Here is a 21,129-nt window from a genome sequence, read left to right on the forward strand (position 1 = left end):
TTGGCCTCAAAGCTGTATTGATGTTACCGAACTAAAAACACCAAAAAGTAAAAGTTCAGTTGCTTTGCAAATTACAATTGACATAACTCTGATGGATTGTTTTTCTGTTAAAAAATGTTGACTCATCAGACCAGATGTTTGGAAAAGTGCTGACTTTCTTATTTCCTGCAATTTAATTTTATTTAAAATTTAGAATGTAGTTGACATAATATCAATAATATTTAGATAAATTATTTGGCTTAAAAAGATGTAAATATTTCCTAAATAATAAAAAAGTATTGCAAAGATGAAGTTATAAAAATAATTTTATGATGCTTTAAGGCATTTCTTTTTTTAATTATTTATTTGTTTATACCACAAAGAAAATTATCTAATTCTCCTGGGACAGAATGCTGTTTTTCATGCAGATCTCCTCCAAATTAAAAATCTTGCTTTTTGCATGTACATAGGCTCTACAGATGTTTATAAATAAGTAATTGAGCCATATTATTCCCTTTTTTAATTAAAAAATAAACTACTTCAAAGGAAAATATGGAAGGCTATTAAGAGATCTATTTTTTTGCTTAGTTTATTGCATTAATACATGATAAATTACATTTTTATTCCTTAGAATGATGCATTTTTTTCATGCAGTGAGTAGATAAGTTTTGTTCTTTTCTGGGTGTCAGTAGCTTTTTAGGTTTGTGTAGTCTTCTGTCCTGATCTTGGTGATGATATTGTTGCATGGGCCTATAAAGCAGACAGGTTCAAAGAAGATGCAGTATCTTGTCAGTTCTCAGGAAACGTAAATGTAGAGAGGCATCTAGATTTTTTTCAAGTAATTTCACTCAGCCAGATGGTTTGCTATGATACATTCATGTCACCTCATCACAGCACTTTCAGGCAAGCTACTTCTGTCACATGTCACCATTGCTGTTGTCCGTACCTTTCCTGGCCATTGCTGTGAGGCAGTCTGGCAGAAAGCCTGATAAAACAATCTTTAACAGTTTCATATGGCTCTCAGGATATGTTAGAAAAGCTCATTCTGACCCTTTGCATCTGATCCTTTTACGAGATACTGGCCAAAAACTATGTTTACCCTCTTTCTCTGTGTTAATGTAAAGCTATGCACAAGTCTTTTCCTGGAAGAAATATGTTGATTGCTTCTATCTTTATTATACTTCTGTATTGAATGTTTCTGTTTCCCACTTCCTTATTAGCTGTGTTGTATTGAGTAGGAGAAAATGTCCTTCCATGTTGAGCTATTTCAACATAGGACTGTATTACAAGAGTTAAAAGAAGTTTTAAGATACAGCATTACTTATTTACCTATACTGTGCACATACACTGTGCTCCGAAAAACCCATAATATTGGAATAATAGCAACCAGCAAGGCAGCAAACACAATTAGCAAAGCTAGTATTAATACATCTTCCTAAACTATCCTCAGCAAAGAAACTTGCAAGGTAAGGAAATAGATAGAAGCCCAAATGTTAGATACATTCATTTCAGGCACAGTCTCAGGGGGAAATATAGTGGAAATAGAACTTGCAAAGCACAAAGTAATGGCAAATTGCAAACCAAAATATCTCAGCTGAGTCATTTTCCTTTCTTGCATTAACATGGCTGAGATAGCATCTGGTTTTAGGTAGGGTGGTGATGGGGGTGCAGTGCCTCCCTAATCTTGGGAGCCTGTTTTTCAGGGGTGTAGTATCCAGAGCTTCAGTACCTGGAAGCTCCACGTCCATGAAAATTAACTGTAGGATGTTTCATGTGGCTTAGAGGGGTTGTCTCAATATATTATTTTGAAAGTTCATATTATAACAAAACGTATATTGTATTCATGGGTAGTGCACCTGTTGGTTGTGATCTATAGAACTGTAGCTGTTTACATCAAACAGTGAGAAATTCTTTGGGTTGGTCCGTAATTTACTGACAGTTTTAATTGTCACTTGGGACATCACTAGAAATGGCAAGGAATGAGCAGTCCGTATACAGAACTGGAGTTTCATCTGTGTAGGATCTGTATGTTTAGGTTTCTGCCATGCCTTAGGGGGCTCTCTACTGAGAAATGTGTTAACAGGGTAGAAGACTAAAAATCCATTCCACTGAAAATGAAGAGTAGAGATGGGAGAAGATAATAGTTGCAAATTGTGAATGCCCAACTGTGTTTGAATTATTACTCAATCTCTGAATTCTGTAAACTACCTTAACGTGTTAACTCATGAGTGAAATTAGCAAGTTCTGACTCATAAAATATTATTGTAATTTGGTTTTTTGTGTATGATAGATTCCCTACCTACAAGGACCACTTCAAAGGGAGGGACAAAAATCAAAGAGAGAAATCTTTTTCTGACTTCTGTACTCTGCAATAAAAGTCTTTAAATGTTTCATAGGAAATGTAAATAATTTATTGGAAGGGAGGAGATATAGTTGTTAGGGAATTGTTTGTACTTAGCAGCACCTTGTCTTTTGTAATTTGCCTCACTTCACTGAGAATCAGAGTATCTGTTCCCCCAAAGGAGCAGAGTCAGGTTAAAATGTAGGTACTTTTTGCTCTGATGGTCTATACCTTTTCACATGGAAACTTGCACAAAGCAAAACCAGAAGAAAACATATTTATGTTCTTTATGCACTTATTCTACTTGTGTTTTTAGAGATTTCTTGTCCATTTTAAGTTTCAAAGTCTTACATACAAAGGTAGGAAGTACTTTGGAGGAGCTTTCTTTTTTGTTGGCATAGGTTCTTAAAACTAAGTGTGGCTTTAAATGCTTTCTCAGCAATGATAGTGTTGTTTTAGATATAATATTTTTGAAATGTCATTATTATTTTACCTGATATCATTTGACATCGTTTTCCCTTCACTCCTAGCAAAGTCAGCCAGTATCCACTGTCCAAGAGTAAGAACTTTGAAAGAAATACCAAGAAAAGAAAAAAATGGATACTGGGAAATTTTGTCATTGAAAGAAGACTTTTTCAACATTTAAATTTAAGCTGAAATCAGCTGAATTCATTCATTCTTGTTCTGTGCCAGTTTTCAAGAATATTGTCAGTTATTTTGTGTTAGGGTTATTAGTTGAGAAATGAGATTTGAAATTTTTTTTCATATGGTGCCAAAAATTAAATAACTACATTGCCATTCGAGTCTTAAAGTGAGAAATGTATATATTTGCACAGAGATTGTTCTTCAAAGATTCCTCTCCTGTGTAAAATATATTGCAATAAATAATGGCTTAAAGTTAACTAGGAACATTTTTTTCTTCATTTATTTCTTTCAGTGTACACCAAATATTGTTTTGGTCTAATTTGTTACTTACTTAAATTTAGGGATGGCCTTGAGATTACTTTCTCAACCATTTCTTTCTTAATTTACAAGTAATTCTTGCTACATTAACACAATGTAAATATTGAACTGTGGGGGTTGCAGTAACTGACTAAACTCAAAATCTCAAATACAAAGAATGATGGATTAATTATCCAGATTTAGGTTCCAGTCCTGCAGTTTCTTGGCAGTTCACAGATAGCTTGCTGCATTCATGCAGAGCATCATTGTCTTCAAGAATATGCAGAATCAAGACTTCAGCTTCAATTCTGCAGGGAGTGCCTAATAATATGAATAGATCTAATTGTGTTGAAATAGGAATAGTCACATTAGTAACCTTTCACAGGATTAGGTTTTGCAAGATAAGGATAGTGATACAATTAACAACATCTAAATCATCTTCCAATTATTTCTGTTTTAAAATGTTAGCAATTCAGGATTTTCTTTAAAAATAAATATATATAATAGCAAAGTCAATAAATCAAGTAGTATAACTGTATATTTGGGGCCTTTCAGAGATAGGTGGGGTAGATTAATTTTCTGTCAGAGCTCAGCGGACATTTTGTATATCAAAGTTGGTTTCCATACTGTCATTTGGTAGTATAAAGTAAACAATGCTTTAACCTTTTGCCTCCAAATTCTAGATTCCTCATTCTAATATGATCAGTCTCAAAATAGAGGGGGGTGTAAGAGGCAGAATATGTTGCCCTGCGTTGAATATTAAATGTGATTATCTAATTTCTTTAGTAGCAATTTAGAACACTGCTGCAGGGTTGTGGACACAAAATTAATAACAGCTAAATCTTTTAAATATGAAATAGCAAAAATATTCAAATGGTCAGCTGAGGATAAATTTCAGTACTACGCATTGTCTTGCATCTGTGCTCATACACAAAAATCCAGTACAACAGAACTGTTCACACCTGAAAATGTTCTGATTTAGATGCTGTAAATATACCCATTTTGTTTTTCTTACCATAGTTTACTCTTACACCACATTACAGGGTTTTAATGTACAATTGTGTCTTACATTGTCTTTGACTGCTTGATCCACAAAGCATGCAAAATAACTGAAGGAAAATTTAGCTGAGATGTAGTGAGTATAGCAGGGAAGTGAAGCTTCTTTAGTCCTCAAAACTTCTGCCCTTGAAGAGCTGGCTGGCTGTTCTCAAAGCAATGATAGAGACACAGCCTTGACTGCAACCCATGGAGTATCCCCTAAGATATATTCTTTATTCTTAATATGGTAACATGTACATTAAAAGAGTAGGGTTAAATTTTATATTAGTGACTTCTAGATAAAATTATATAAACTTCTTTACCTAACCTATGTTAATATTGTCCAGTTAATTATTAGAGTTTGATGTAATTAATTTTAATTATTCTCATGGGAAAATTCCCTATAAAGCTTCCATCCTAACAACCTCTCTTTTAATTAAGTGGAGTATACTGTGGTGATATTTCACATTTTTATAGTACATTTCATCATACAGCACTTTCTTTAATGCTTGTATAAAAATGGCTGTTGAAAGCTGCAGTTTCTGACACTGTCAGCTGGGCTGAGAGGAGTTTGGAATGGAAAAATGTAATACTTCAACAGAACTGTCACTTGCTCAACATCTTACATGACTTTCACATTTCTTTTTTGTTTGACGTTCTGGCAGCATAGATGAGTAGTCATGCAGCTTGCTGGACTCTGGGCAACTCAGGGCAATCACTGCCACTCTTGGGATGTTCCTGCTGCCATCTGTCCATGATCTGAGTGTGTAGTGATATGAAAATAAAAAGAAGGCATCCAGGTGTGTTTAATGTTTGGAAAGATGAGTGCTACCACTGCACTTCCCAGTTAGATAAAGTCAGTCAATATATTTGATGATACCTGTTGGGCCTGTTGGAGTTGGTCCAGAGGACAGCCACAAAGATAATCAGAGAGATAGAACGCCTTTCCTATCAGGAAAGGCTGAGGGATTTGGGGTTGTTCAGCTGCACTGGAGAAGGCTCTAAGGAGATCTTAGTGCATCCTTTTAGTACCTACAGAGGGTTTATAAGATAGATGGGGTCAGGCTTTTTAGTAGAACTTGTAGCAATAGAACAAGGAGAAATGGTGTTAAACTAAAAGAGGGTCTTTTTGGATTATATATAAGGAAGAAGTTTTTTACAGTGTGGATGTTGAGACACTGGCAACAGCCTAGCCAGGGAGGTGATGGATGCTCTATTCCTGAAAACATTCAAGGTCAGGTTGGACAGGGCTCCGAGTAGTCTGATCTAGTTGCAGATGCCCCTGCTGATTACAGCAGGGGATTGGACAAGATGACCTTTAAAGATCCCTTCCAACCCAGTCATTCTATGATCCTAGAATTTTGTAGAGCTAGGTGCTTTACCTTGCTGCTGCTCAGTCATTTTTATTAACTGTAACCTCTAATGAGTATGCAAAGCCATGAGCCTGCCAGCTTGCTTGCCATAAGGATAATTTGAGAATCAAAATTAGCTTTCTAACAAAGGCTTCTGACTGTTGCCAGTGAAGGAATTTGTGTTGATGAATCTTTCAATACCACAGTTGTCAATCCGTCGTGGTGTTCAAGTTTCACCATGTGGCAAATAATCAAATGCTCCCCAGCTTCTAGAGTAGGCTTGTGGGACAATTTGAAAGCAGCTTTATTGGATAAGAAAGAATCAGTGATGAAAAAAACTATTTGCCCATTGTTTTAAACTTCTATGCCAGTGCAAGACAATGCAATTTTTTAATTGTTTAACTGGACCAAAACCATGAATTTTTTTATTGTGGAAATCTTTCAACTGTTAACATTTTACAAATTAAAATGGTACAATATTTGATATTTATATTAAAAGCTATTAAATGAAACCTGCAACCTCTGTTTTTCACTGCTTATACTTTTCTATCAAGCAAATAGCTGCTATCAACAGTAAAGAAAGGGTTTCCCTACTGCTTCCTCACTTCAAATGATTATAATTGGCACAACATGCATTACTCCCTAGAACTGGTGCAAAACCAATTTTTTTTGCATATTTTCACAAGGCCTTTTAAATCTGGGGGAAACTCCTGTAGACAAAGACAAGTTAGATAACTTTGTTATGACTGGAAGCAGCATCTATGTGCAGAGTGCTGGATGAAACCTCTATTTCTTGGATTTGCTATAAGTGACTAGATTTGAACTGTACTTTTCCCATCTTAGCCTTTCTTAGTTTTTATGTACGTATATATATTATTTTAATTAAATAAATCATATAACTTATAGAATCCAAGTGAGTCTCAGTGACTCATCTGAAACTGTGTTGTAGCTCATCTGGGTGTGTGTGTATATATATATATATGTATGAATATATATATATATTCTATTTTGTAGATGTGAAGTTTCTTTATGAGGTTAGCTAACCCAGGTAACTGAAGCACTAGTAGCAGTGGACTGTGACTGCCTGGGCTCACTGAACTTCTAACTTACGATAAATCCTGCATTTACTACTTCTGCTTATCTCCTTTGTCGGCTTTACATAAGTTTGCAGGGGTAAAATGTGATACAGAATTTGCAACGTTGAGTAAAACAGCATATGTGTCAGAAGTCTTGCTCCTTGTTTAGTGGCTACCATTTCAGTGTAGCACTTAGCGTTACAAAAGAAATATAATCCCATAATTTAATTATGAGATGCTGCAAAAAAAGCTGAAAACCCAAAACTATTTGATGCTCCAGCCTGAACAGGATGTATGAGAGGAAAAGGGACTGATAAAATGGTGTGGAATATGACTTGCCCTGCCAGCATTATGAAGCTAGTGGAAATAAGAAGTTGTTACACAAACAGAAGCTCCACTTTTTCTGCAGTCAGTGGTAAATGAATGTGATACAAAGCTTTCTTGTCCGAAGCCCAAAAGTCTTATCTTGCTATGTTTAATACATGTTGGCATCTGTATTTTCTTGATACATTGAAATTGGAGCTAAGCACAGCTTTTATTAAAACTGAAGCTTGGCCTCAGTTCTGTATTCATTCCTGACTCCCTTGGCATATGGTGCTGTCTGTGACCTTCTACACCAAACCTTTTGTTACTGCCAGCAAATTTTGCAATACAGGAATTGGCAATGGTGTACTGCCACCGCCCCTTCTTGGCAGAGCTGGCCTTCACAGCAGTTCAGATCGCTCTCTTTTCTTCAGTTCCATTCAGTGTATATCAACAGATATAATTTGCTGTGTCAGCAGTTCAGTTTTTTAACTTATGTTTTTCAATTTGTTTTTTCTCATTTTCATCTGCCCTTTTTCTTGGACTGGTTCCTTTGCTTTGTCCTCACTTCCAGCTTTCTCCCACTGTGCTTTCCATGCACATTTCTTTCCCACTGAGACTGTATACAAATATTAGAGCTCTAACTCACACTTTTATCAGCAGGAAGTGCCATACTCTGTGGGCACACTCGGTTAAAATAAAAAGCCCATTGGCAATACAGTAAATCAAGTGATTAAAAAGAAGCAAAATGCCAACCTCTGGCTTTTTTTCTGTCCCAAAAGCTTGTGGTACACTGTAGCAAACTGAATTTTCTATCAAGAAACCGAAGTCAATTGTATATCCTGAGACATGAGTACTGTAATACTGAACTGATGTGTGGGCAGCCTGGAGAAATGTGTGGATTTTCCTATTTCTGGTTGTAGGAAAACTGGTGATAACAAACAAAGTCAGTTAATGAGAACATGTAGTAGAAAACTGTGTTCATGGTAAACTGAACAGCAGAATGCAACCAGGTTTATGCACATAGTAGCAATTGAGCAGAAAATGCAACAAAGGTCGCTGGACATAGTTCCTCCAATACCTTGCGCTGGTCATGGTGGCTGATGACCAGCCAACTTTCTGTGGTGTTTAGACAAATCTATTTCATGGGCCAGCTTTTGTACATACAGATTTGGTTTTGATTGTTCACCCAGAAGACAGTAGTGTCCATGCATTGGAAGTGCATGCAGTTTAAGTAAAATAGTGTTGCACTTAAAAAGGTAGAAATGCATTTTATCTTAGTATTTTTACAAGCATTTTTGTTCCATGTATATCAAGTGACAGCAATATTTCCTTCATATTCCTCTCCTTTCCAACTTCTAAAACCCAAAACAAGGCCAAAATTAGATGGGAAATTGAAATACTTTTAGAATCTCGAGAACTGAATTATAAAGAAAAGACAGAAAATATTTAGTATGTGTACATGTGGTGCGAAAAATTCTTTTATAAATGTATTAAGGACAGATGCACTGGAACATTTTCTTAGGACTTCAGTGCGCCTTGATGTTTTTCTATTTTAGCTAAAATAATTTCTGTTTTCTTTTTTAGCTTTTTCAACATCTTGGAGCACTGTATGCATTAAAATGTGCAGGGATATACTTTCTGTAAGGCAAGGTCTCTGAAGTGATACTGTAATTCAGTGGTATTTGTGTAACCTGATTCCTCCTATGTATATCCTCAGTATTCTAGTCTAGAGCTAATCTGAAATACAGGACTAGATTGCATAAAGAGTCTAACCTGCAGTCAACAAAACCCTTTTCTGCTGAGAAGTGAAAGATAACAAAAAAAGATGTAATTACTGTAATGATGGGTTAGACCTTTAGATTCATGCTGCAATCAGTGATTCCTGTGGTGCTCTGCTGCAATCATGGTTTAGTGCTGACTGGAGAGACAAGACAGGTAAAGACTGTAAAACACTCCATCAGCTCTTGATTTCAATGTCTGTAGAACAGTCAGTCACACCTCTCATTTGCAAATGGTGGTGCTTGCTCCAGACTTCAGGGCAGCAGAGTGAATTGTCTTGGAAGGAGCATCTTGGAATATTTTCAAGTGTGTAAAAGAGAAATAAAACCCCCATAAATTACTCCCTCCCCTTTCAACATGCAATAGTAAACTTTCTAATCTTATGCGACTGTTGCGTCTGCCATGCACACACATACACACACACATGAGCATCAGAGATTATATATATTTAGTACTCACACTTTAGTCATCTCAATTTAGTCCTTAGTAATCATATAGTCAAAGAAAAATTTTCTATTGTGTAGAGGTATGCTTGCCAGAGCTGTTAAATTTCAAGTGTTGTCAAATCAATGCCGAAATCATTCCAAACACTTTCAGAATTTCTTAATTCCTACTTTATTCTCAAAGTCAAGATTGAAAATGTGCATAGAGCATTAACGAATACTCTTTTTTTCTGAATTTGAGAGATTGTTGGATTATGAACTTAAAATAAGTATTTCCAGCTGATGCTGATGGAACTATAAAATCATTTTATGGCCATTCAGGATAAAGGGTGTTGGCCCTAATCCTGAACCTCTTATTGATGCAATTAATCCTCATATCTGTGAGATGTGTCACAGAAATTAACTGGAACTTCTGCATGAGTAATAGTTGCAGAAACAACCTCAGTCATTTAAATCATGATTCTCCCTGGATAACAGCTGAAGATTTGCTCTGGTAATAATTTTATGTGTGGACATCACAGATACTAAAGGCAGATGTTTCCCAGAAGTACTTAAGTGTATCTTCCATGGTCTGCAAATGTCATAATCCATAGAAATGTTTATAGTTTCAAGCTGAAAATTAGTTTTCAGCATTATTTGTCAGTTTGATCAACCCAACTATGTACGTTCTCAAAGCTGGTCAGGAGGCTATCCTAGCATACTGGTAATCCAAAGGTATGTTTAATTCATTTTGCATCTTTGTACTTAGAGGGATTTGCAAAAAGAAAGAAAATGAGTACACTGTTGATATGGGTGATTTCAATCAAAAGATCATGTTTTTACATGATGTGGTGAAAAAAGTTTTTATTTACTTCTCATCATTAATCAGCAAAATCTGTAGTGAACACTTCACTCCCACTTCATTTCTGGGTTTGGTAACCCTCAAGGCAGAGCAACAGAAGTGATAATGGGAGTGCCTTAGAGTCCAATACTAAAGGCGGAGATAAATTGAGAGTGATAATGTTACGCTACATCCATATGCCAGGCAAGTTATTTAGCTTGACTTACAGATATTGATACTCTAGTGCACAGTCTTGCAACTTCATAGCCTCATGGCACAGTGTGTCACTCAATGCATGACCACAACCTTTTGACTAGATATAACATCCTTGGTTAAAAATTACTGTATTAATGAAAAATGTTTTGTTTCTATGAGTAGTCTATATTGCTGTTGTACTTGTGACAGTATGCTTAATTTTTCTGAACTCCTTTTTGGTAAACTTGCCACTAATTTGTGGCTTAATTTCCACTTTGTATCTTTTCCTGATATTCCATAATAGACTTTTTAAGGCAACACAAACTTTGCAGCTTTTTGGTGAGAAAGACTGTCTCCATCTTCTGGTTAAAAACCTGTAATGTAAATAAGTGAGACCAAGGCTGCAGCTATTATGAATTAGGTATTAATATGATTTACCCTCTCTGCTTTTAATTAGAAGCCAAAGGCCATATAAAAATACTCTGTATGCTCCAAGGAATTTTTAGTAATGCACCCCCATGTCTACAAATAACAAGTGCAATCAAAAGGTAAATTACAGGATGGGTACACAAGTAAGAAGGACTTTCAGAAGCCTGGGCTTTGTAGTCAAAGCGTACTTAAAATATTTTGTTAGGTAGCAGCTAAACCCCTGTGTGATAGATTAAACTTCTGTGTCCTTCTCCCAGACAGCAGTGTCGCATATGCACTGATGTACCAATCTTGCCTGCTATGCTGGCCAGCATTCTTCCTCTCTATAAAAGTAGGCATGATCCCTCTCACTGTTTACTCAAAGCTGGCGATGAATATACTATTTAACACTTAAATACTCCAGTAGTAACAAGGGCCCAAAGCTAGGTTTATAAGTGCAACTTCACCCAGTTCAGGAGTTCCAAAGACAACACCTGAATGACATAAAGAAGCGTGTTAAGGTGGGATGCCAAGTAACATCAACACTACTGCTTGTCCACAAATTTTAGCAATTGTAGAACCAGTGATTGTGGCTTGCGATCTGGATAGGCATGGTTAAGTTCATCTCTGTTTGTTATGGGCAACAGAGGATTTTGAGGAGAAAGTTTAAGGAAGATAAAATGGTGAGCAGTGAAATGGAAAAGAAAAAAAAGTACTTGTCAGAAAAATAGACGTTTGAGATAGCTGCTAGTGGTGCAAATGTGGAAGGGGTGACCTTTCATCTGACAACCCTGTGGGGTGGATCGATATTAATGATGAGAGGCCTTTAAAGGAAAACAGAAGAAAAAAGAAGGGAGAGCATCTGGCTTTAAAATTCTCTTTCCTCATCAAGATAGAATGATAACCAAGGTGCAAGACTGTAGGCATTTTGACCAAGATGAGATTGCAGTAGTGAAGTTAAAAAGTGACCCAGGCTTAGTTAATTATTTTGGTGTTGAAGGCTGAGGTGAAAAGGTTGTGTTGTAGGAACTGTTGTGCAGGATGGTCATAGTAGTATGTCCATCAGCCATGTTTGTGAGTCTTTGGTATTTTAATTACTATTAGAATTTTTTGTAATGATAACAAAGTATCAATTAGCAATTTTCTTCTGCTGCCTAAGAAGACTGTATCTGAAAAAAGAAAATAATACTTTCCTTTATTCCTTATTATCCCATAGAAAGTTATCATGTTTCTTCAGATGCAGAGCCTCTATTTTGGTAATTTTTTTTTCCTAAAGAGCTATTTTTCAATTTTCTTTTACAAATTTAAAGAAATAGAAGTAATCTCATAATACATAGAAAACATTTTACAGAAGTTGTCTTAGGGTAGTTTGGGGATCTAGAAATAAAAATGGAAGAAAACATGTACTGTCTAGAGAATCAGTCTCTAGAGTGACTGTAGGATTGAAGAAAATAACCTTCAATCCATGTCAAATCTATGAAATCAGTAGGCTTCCAGCAGGGCCAAAAAAGCATATGCCTTCCAAATTTACAGTGCTATTTTTTTTTAATTTCGTGTGCTTGTATAGTAAAGCATCCTGCCTTGAGAAAGAGGCTGAGTTGGAGGGTCTCAAAAGATCCCTTCCAAACTCAGACATTCTGTGAACTATTCCATGAAACCCATTTTCTATAGCTATTCTAATAATCCTGTAGTTATCTGGGCTCACACTAGTGAAAGAAATGTGATCTCTGGAACTGACAACATGACCAGACTTAAGTGAGTAGTCCATGGTCATATTTTTTATATTACCATATCAATGCGAAAATCTAAGAACCTAGAATTGGATACAATTATTTAACTTTGCAGTATTCATAAGAGAGGGATTTGTGGTGACTTTTTTTCTTCCTATTTCTGTTTTCTTTTTTTTGTATGTTTTCCCTGCAGCTGGGCCTCTGGAACTTCCTCTTTTTGAGCTGATCCCATCACAAAGACAAGTGGTTTTTCATGGAGACCGCCTGCCATTTCAGTGTACTGCAACATATGTTGACAACACCACACAAGTGCATTGGTACCATGCTGGTCGCCTGGTCGAAACAGATGAAGAGAGTGGCATATTTGTGGAGGAAAGCATCATTCATGACTGCTGCTTAATTACACGGTAACATATACCCCTTGTAATAGTCAGACTTGTAGGCAAGGAGAGCAAAATCAACACTTGCAATAAGCCTTATTAAAACATGCATCAGAAGATTTTTTATTTGAAGCAATTCAATTGCACACTTGAATCTGAGCACACAGAGGTAGAGGTTTTTTCATGGCTATGATTGGCTGTGGTTCCAAATAGTATGTTTTCTGTCTGAGTATTCAGATTTGCTCAGCTATGGGTTTGAAACAGATAAAAAATGTGTCTTACACAGAAAACCATGGGAAGAAATAACTTCAGTAGCATATGAGAGTGACTTACAGCCAAACTGCTTCTTCCTGACACCATCTAGAAGTTTGTGTTGTGATCTGCCTCTGAAGAGCTATCAGTTTAAAAGGCTTGGATTAGTCTTTGTAGGTTCAAATTTACTAGATCTTATATTCTTTAGTTAGGTAGCCTTATGTTTGTTTCTTATTAAATATTTCTTGATTTTTTTGTGGCTTTTACTGTCTCTGAGCCTCTGTGTGCTTGAGAGACACGGAGATCTACAGACACATTTGCTGATGTGAAAAGTGAAAGAGGAATGAAGTAGAGTAAGCTTCTATAAAAGAATTAAAAAATATTATTTGGCAGTGACCGTATTGTTCCAGAATTATTATAAATTTCAGTGTTTAGTTCTGGTTTTCATCATAGAGTATTGGCTTGTCACTTAAAGCTGCTAAGTTGTTACACACATCCTTTTGCCCTTTGCCAATTTCCATCACTGATCTAAAGGAGAGTGTGATTCTGTGTCTATGTTCTGCCTTTCTCTTTGTAGAAGATGGAGTGAAAATAGCTACGCTAATTAGCTCAGGACAATCATTAACATCTTTTCAGTCAACCGGTTTCTATTAATATAATTGACCTGAAATGCTTCTTGAACTATCAAATAAAAGTTATGAAGGGAGTCAAATTAATTCCTCTCCACTGAGGTTTTTTGCCTTTATTAATTTCATCTACTCACTGATTATTTGACCCCCTTTGGAGTCCTATAGATGTAGAGGTGTAGATCCGACCTATTGTCACAGCTACTGGCTTTCTTCTAATATCAATGTGTATGGTTCTAGTGAGTAATGAAAAGGACTATTAGACAAATTAGTATGGTAATGCCAAGTGCATGAGCTATTATATGACTGTCGAGTCACTTAAATTAAAACATGTTCTTCCTATTTCCATTTTATCAAAATTAAAATAGACATGTTGTTAATCACCTCATTATATTTTTCAACTGAATTATTTTTGCACTGTATGTACAATTTGTGCAGCATAGTAATAAACTGAAAAAATTTCCAGAATTGTTTTCAAAATAGCTATCCTTTTTAAAAAGCTAGTTTGGAAGTAGCTTGACTGAATTGTATTGAACATGACTTATTTTTTACCAGACTGTAAAATAAAATCATTGTCCACCATAGCAATATTTCAATAAGAATGCTTGATCTCCTACCTACCTCATTTACTGTGACATTTAATATGTGACCTTGATACTGATGGTGTAGTACGCACTGGGATGTGCAAAATGCACATTCAGAAAGAATGTTCTTTAAATACATCATCACGTATTATAGACTGAAAAAATACTGTGATTTGTCCAAGTTATGTGATACAGACTGTCAAAATAAGACAAAATATTTTTGAATTAAACTCAAAATCTTTAAGCAGGTATTTAAAAGCAAGCATTTTTCTTTCTTATTTATTTGCACTGTACATTTCACTTCACAAGGCAGAAGGGCATCAACATTGCATTTACTGTAGAACATGGTCCTTATCCAGTCAAAAACACTAATACTCAAGCATCTGCCTCTGGCTGGCTTGATGAAGGCACTGATCAAAATTCACTTATTAAAGGCATGAGAGGCATATACTTTTGAAACTACTTGGAAAAACCATACTATTTTGGAGTCAGTGATTTTTTTTTTTTAATTTTAAGTCATATATTGTCTCTTCATGTTGAAAATGAGAAGACATTGGCCAACTTATGACTGTAAAAACTCTTCAACATTTCTTGATTTTAACTCTATCTTTATCACCATGTATACTACATACTAATTTATATAATCATTATTATGATAAATTAAAATAATACACAATAGGGTGCTTATTACATGTTACAATAATATGTATTAATATGCTTGTTACATGCTATTACACACTAATTTGTGATAGTTCTTAAGGCTAAATCATAATTGTACAAGGCACTGTAAAAAATCAGACGGTGCCTCCCTGAGGTTGTCAAATGTTAAGGATTTGGACTAAAAATAAAGGTAACTTAAAATCAATTCTTACACTGTTATATTTTGCCTTTATATACCTAGTCTTTACAGCAAATGTCCACTGTCTGTGGCTTTCTGTAATTTCACTAGAGGACAGGCTTTGGCCTGTGCTACTTAGCAATTTAAAGATTTCTGAAGCTAGTTTTGAACAAAGAGGTGTAGTCATATTCCAAAAGCTGCTTATTCAAGCATTTTTTAGGTGGTTATTTTTTTGGGTAGTTTTAGATATTTCTGGACATGAATTTACAATACAAATATCATACTAAACCCTTCTGTTTTATTAACTGGCACAGCAGAAGGATAAAATATCCTAATGTGTTTTTTTTGTCTCCTATGATAAAGCAGAATAAACTAAAATAAAGGTTGTTGTTACAATAATTAAAGTTTTGAACTGTATTCCAGTCTGTGACATTTTTCTTGGCAGAGACGATTCCCTTATAGGAGATCCTGAAAAGGTTTTTTCAATTCTGCTGCTTGCTTGAATTTATCATTTCTTGCCAATGACAATAATAATTGATTTTTCTGGTGTTTAATTTTCTGTCATTATGCCTTATGTATAAATGTGATAGTCATACATGAAAATATACATGTGATGTGGGACTAATTTCCTATAATTTGTGAATGGATCTAGCTGAAAGTGTTACTATGCTTCCATGAAGGCAGCCTAGTTTCTTCAGCCTCGAATATTAGATTATCAGTTTGATCACAATAAGCGGCAATTCCAACTCAGCATATTCTTTGAAGTCACATAGCATGAAGGTTATGTAGGATTCTCCATAGCACAGCATCTTTCCCAGCTTCTCCACTGTTCCCTTTCAGTGTTTGGAGAAGCTAGCAGGACAGTCGTAGCATATTAAACTAAAACAGGAAGATATTTCAGTTTTATAAGAAAGAACAAAATGCTTCCAGAATTTCTGGGAGAAAGGCATAAATTCTGGGCATATGTTTTGTGGAAAGGATCCAGATGATCCCTGAACTTTCTTAACAGTTTGTGGCGGGAATAAATGCATCCGTAAAAGACATGAAGCAAGCAGTAGTGCTTTGGACCGGTATTAGGTTAAGAACAGTCTGAAAATCAGTACTAAGTGTGTTGGTAAGTTGAATGTATAGTTGGAGGTTCACATATGTATTGGTAGCTTGGATACACAATTAGCAGTTCAGGCATGTACCAAATCATGGCAGAATATTGGACATTCCCTTTGCACAAGATTAACAAAAGCAAATGTTAGAACAGATCCAAATAACTTGATTCAGAAATGCAGATATTTTATAATCACTTGAGTAGCTTACAGTCATACTGAGAAACCCAGGGAAATAAGCAGAAACTGTATGGTGCTGATATTTTTTGGTTCACCTAATTGGGTCTGTTCCTTAGTTGTTGAGCAGTTAGGAAACAAATTAAGCAAAATAATTATTTAAATTGTAAGTCAATATTTCTGTATTATTTTGACATCACTTGAAACTCTGTAGTCAATAATCTGCAGCTTACTTCAGGCACTGGAGTGAGAAAAAGATTACTGACAGATGCATCTTCATCAGCAATGTTCTCATATACCAGACAGGAAGATAACATTTTAAATTATTTAAGAATATTATGAAATACTCAGGCTAAAGGTTTCATTATGTGAGATTAAGAGTACTTTCATGTAAATTAATTTGGAAGATTATTTAAATTTAGGCCTTTTCTCTAAAAATGTTTCAATTACCTGAATAAAACTCAGTGACAGTTTTACTACTAATCAGTTTGGGGAATAATTTAAAATATATCCTGTGGAAAAGTGTACTGATATGATCAAAAGCAAAAGCAGCAACCACAATCCCCTGTATCATTAAAGTAATAGACCACTATTTAAGAGTTGTGCTGTGTCATAAAAACTGTAGGCTTAATTTGGGTAGCTGCTTATTGAAAGATGATTGAAAAATAGGTCTTTTCACAGAAAATTAGTATTTTGGATGATAGAATTAAAATACCCTAGAAAAATAATAAGTCAGAACTGTAAAAACATTTTGATTGAGTCCTTGAACTTTAAAAGAGTATCTTGTCTTTGGTGTTGAGAACAGATTAAGAAGATGCCTTGCACTAAATTTCACCCTCTCACTTCCATCTCTGCCTATATCTTGCAGCTATGTGTGGGTCCATCCAGCCACACCACTGAAATGTTCAGTAGTGAGAACAAAGATTTGGATTTTATACCCCACAAGGGAGAATCAGAGAGTTTTGCTTTGACTTTTTAGGGCCAGAATGATTTAAATGTGGCCTTTCAAACAGCTGCAGCTGTACAACTGAGGACATGCTGCACTGCAGTAGCAGTTTGGAGTGGCTTTTTTTAAAGTACTTTTCCTGTCAACAGCAATGTTAGGTATAATTACACATTTGTTATCAGTCCAGGTAGTAATTTGTAAATTTGTGCATCAACTGTGATTATCAGAGCATTTATGACCCATATCCAGAATCAAATGTTCTCCTTCTACCAGGTAAATCATCCTAAATTCAGGTGAAGGAAACCATGTATTTAAAGCAAAACATGATAGAAATATTAAAATAACAACTGAATATTTTTATTTTTCATGTATTTCTATCTGTTCAACATGAAGAATGTATTGTAGAGCACATTCCTTAGAAAGCTTTTCTACTTTATTGATATGTGGGAATTCCATGAAAATAGGTTCCAGCCCCTCCTCTTTTTTCTCACTGCAGGTTAAAAAGACTCCCTATATTTAATTATTTATGGTATTTTGATTGAATGGCTCCTGGCCATCACAACGTTTACACTGTTGGAGGTGTACTTACTATATATGGAGAAAGAATAGAGATTGTTCCTGAAGTTCTTATGTAGGAAACTACTATTTCTTACCTTCTTTTTAGATCTTTCAAAATTTCTTCCACATCAGCAAATAAAACAGGCCAGTATTCTAACCCTAATATACCAACCAGTCCATAAAGTATTCATTAGATAATTAATTTCTGCATTTGTACCATCCTGACTGAGTAAGGAGAGTGGGGAATTCTATCAAAGTAGTTTGCATTTCAGAATAATTTGAAATCGTAAAATTAATGTAGTAGGCTTTTTGTTTATTTTCTTTTGTCTATAGTTTGGGTTTTTTTCAAGGATTGTTTTGGGATTTTTGCTGGTCTCAGTGGCATATAATCAAATAATCAAGAATTGTCATAAGCAGGTAAACACCTCTGAATCATATGGGAAATATTTTACTTTAAAGACTTTTTATGCAATTTTGGCTCTTGGTCTGATTGTCACAGTGTTATTTTTGTCTAAGAATCTCTGATAGTGTATAGATCACAGGAGTTATGCTAATGAAATAAAGCTTCCTCTGGACATAACATTGCAGCATGCAGACTACTTAAGGGCAGATGAAAAGCATACAACAGGTGTAGCACCGTTTCCCCAGAAGACTGCAGTTGTATACATCCCGCAGTCAAGCAGTTTGCTGGTAGAACAAAATTAATAACAATAAACACATCTGACCATCCCTAAACTTTTCACCAACTGACAGAGCAGCTCAATGATACACAACTGATTCATGAAGTACTTTAAATAAGCCTTGGCCCAGGTGTACTCTCTTCATATAGCTTTACAGCACTGTACTTCCACAGACCAGCCAGCTGTCTGAAGATTTCTCCAGTGAGAGAAAAATTTAAGTGCTCTAGAGCTGTTGATACCTTTTTTTTCCTCTTCCCCTGTTATATTCTTGGCTAGCTAGGCTGGCATGTGTTGACTCTAGGACTGTGGGAGTATAAAGGTCAATGCAAACATCTTTATGTACACCCTTCAGTGCAGCACAGTAGCTGATAGTCTGTCTCTACCCGATAAGCTCAGTGAGTGAGAAAAAGATGATACAACAAACTAAACCTATTGTGGTATTTTGTAGAGCTATTTAGGTTTCTGATGTAGTTTCTGAAGATGATTTGGTATAGTCGCTCTAATATTAGTAGTACTTGTTTTCTCCCTTTTATGAAACAAATCAAATGGCCTATATGTACGTCACCAGTTCTTTAATATCCAACTACAGAAAACACATCTGTCTGTTGACTGTTGGGCAGCAGATGGATATTAGCCTGTGACAGTATTTTTGAACATTTGTGTTTCAATTGAAATAATTTGAGCCATTCAAAGGAAATAAAGTGAGATGGTTACTGACTGACATACAGCTCTTTTCTCCTACTTTGGAAGTGGGGGTTTGGTGGGGGCTTTTTTTTCCCTCCCTTTTTTCTTTTTCTCTGTCAATATATTGTTGCTAAAACTAGCTTCATTCCAACTTGTCATGGTTCTTAGCATGTGAACAAATTAGTTGATAGATAAATTATAGGAAAAGTATGTTAAAAGTACATTATGTTTCTTGGGTATCTACAGATGGTATTAAGCGATAAGTTATGCTTTGTTTTTGTGTTCAACCAACAGAAACAAAATTGCCTATGTGTGTGAGAAATTGGTTTCACTTGAAAATATTTGTTAGGCATCTAGCATAAAACTATTACCAACTTTCGTCTTCCTTTTCTCTTGCCGCTGCCTGGACACAAGTTTACTTTAAGGCCGTCAGTCTTCTAAAGCTTCTAAAGCTGTTTCATGCGTAAATAACTAATTTTGTCAGAGAGATCAGACTAACAATTTGAGTTCAGATGCCTTGATTTACAGAGTCTCCCTTCATTTTCAATGTTTTGACCTTATATCCCCTATGAAAGGCTGTATTCCAGGCTGCAATGTACTCTGGAGACCAACACTCACTTTTTAAATTGTGTGTTAGTATTAATAATTTAAGGTGCTATGGGTTTCATGCATGTTATGCAGACCTTCTGCCTGAACTGTAGAAACACATTAGCTATTTATCTGTCTGAAGAAGAATATGAGAAACTAAAGATTTTATCTGCATTTAAGGAATTGATTTTTATTTTCCTGCACATCTTCCCAAGTTTTACAGAAACTCAACTAGACTTCAAAATGTTTCTTATGGAAAGCCAATCAAAATTTGGTGTTAAAGTCTCCTCTTTATTTGTTACTCTGTTTCCTGGCACGCAAATGAGTGCTGTGGTATTACTTCAGGACATGGTTAAGGAACTTTGCATAATGAGACCTACTTCTGATTGTCTAATTAGTTATGCATAGCTATAGCAATGCAAAACTATGCCTCAAATAGAAATCTATTGTCATAGGTTACTTGATTACATGAGTATGCCTTCCGCTTGTATTATGGTTCCACTCTTTGTAATGACAAATGCCATGGGCTTCTATTGAATGTTATAACAACTTTGTCATGAAAGTACCTCAGCTGTTCTTTTTAATTACTTTTTTCAGTATGTCAGTCATCACATTTAAAAAAAGAATTCTACCATGCATGAAATTTCCCTGTACAAAAAAAGAGTCATGTATATTCTCTTTCTTCCTTTCAATTTTTTTTTACTGAGAAGGTCACTATAATTTCAAAGGAAAATTTGAGAAAAGCCTGTTAGTCATCCCCTTCTCATCAGGCAACAATCTTCATACTTAGTTTGCCTTGACACCATCTCTTGAATATCTGACTTCATTTTATCTTCATAGAGTATCATAGAATCATTAAGGTTTGAAAAAAACTTCTAAGATCATTTGAGTCCAAGCATTAAGCTCACACCACAGTGTTCATCACTAAACCATATCCCCAAATTCCACATGCATATACCATTTGAATATTTCCTGGAATGCTAGTTCCACCACTTTCCTGGGCAGCCAGGTCCAATGCCCGACCGCCCTTTATGAAGAAGTTTTTCCTAATATCTAATCTAAACCTTCCCTCTGGTGCAACTTGAAGCCATTTCCTCTCATCCTGAAGGTCAAAAATTTCCACAAAAATTAGGAACTATCACACTGCTGAGGAGTGGGATGTGATTGCTAGTTAGAGGTGGTAGGAACTCTTGCTGACTCATAGTTCATCCTTAGGAAAGCTGCGTGGTAGAGGCAAGATTGTTTCATTTGTGGCTGGATGTTTATTATCTTCTGTGAGATAGGATAAACAAGAAAAGATTACAGCC

The 21,129-nt window shown here is 35.5% G+C and overlaps 1 protein-coding gene across 2 annotated transcripts in view; it reads left to right on the plus strand.

Annotated features, from left to right (window-relative positions):
- LOC139675766 (adhesion G protein-coupled receptor A3-like) overlaps positions 1–21,129 on the plus strand; it is a 264,407-nt gene that overhangs the window by 114,504 nt on the left and 128,774 nt on the right. For both annotated transcript variants that reach the window (XM_071563839.1, XM_071563840.1), the window contains one exon: positions 12,603–12,816. In XM_071563839.1, coding sequence (XP_071419940.1) covers positions 12,603–12,816 — 214 coding nt within the window. The remainder of the gene's footprint in view (positions 1–12,602; positions 12,817–21,129) is intronic.

The sequence above is a fragment of the Pithys albifrons genome, chromosome 9 (genome assembly GCF_047495875.1).
Source record: "Pithys albifrons albifrons isolate INPA30051 chromosome 9, PitAlb_v1, whole genome shotgun sequence".
NCBI classification, from domain to species: Eukaryota; Metazoa; Chordata; class Aves; order Passeriformes; family Thamnophilidae; genus Pithys; species Pithys albifrons.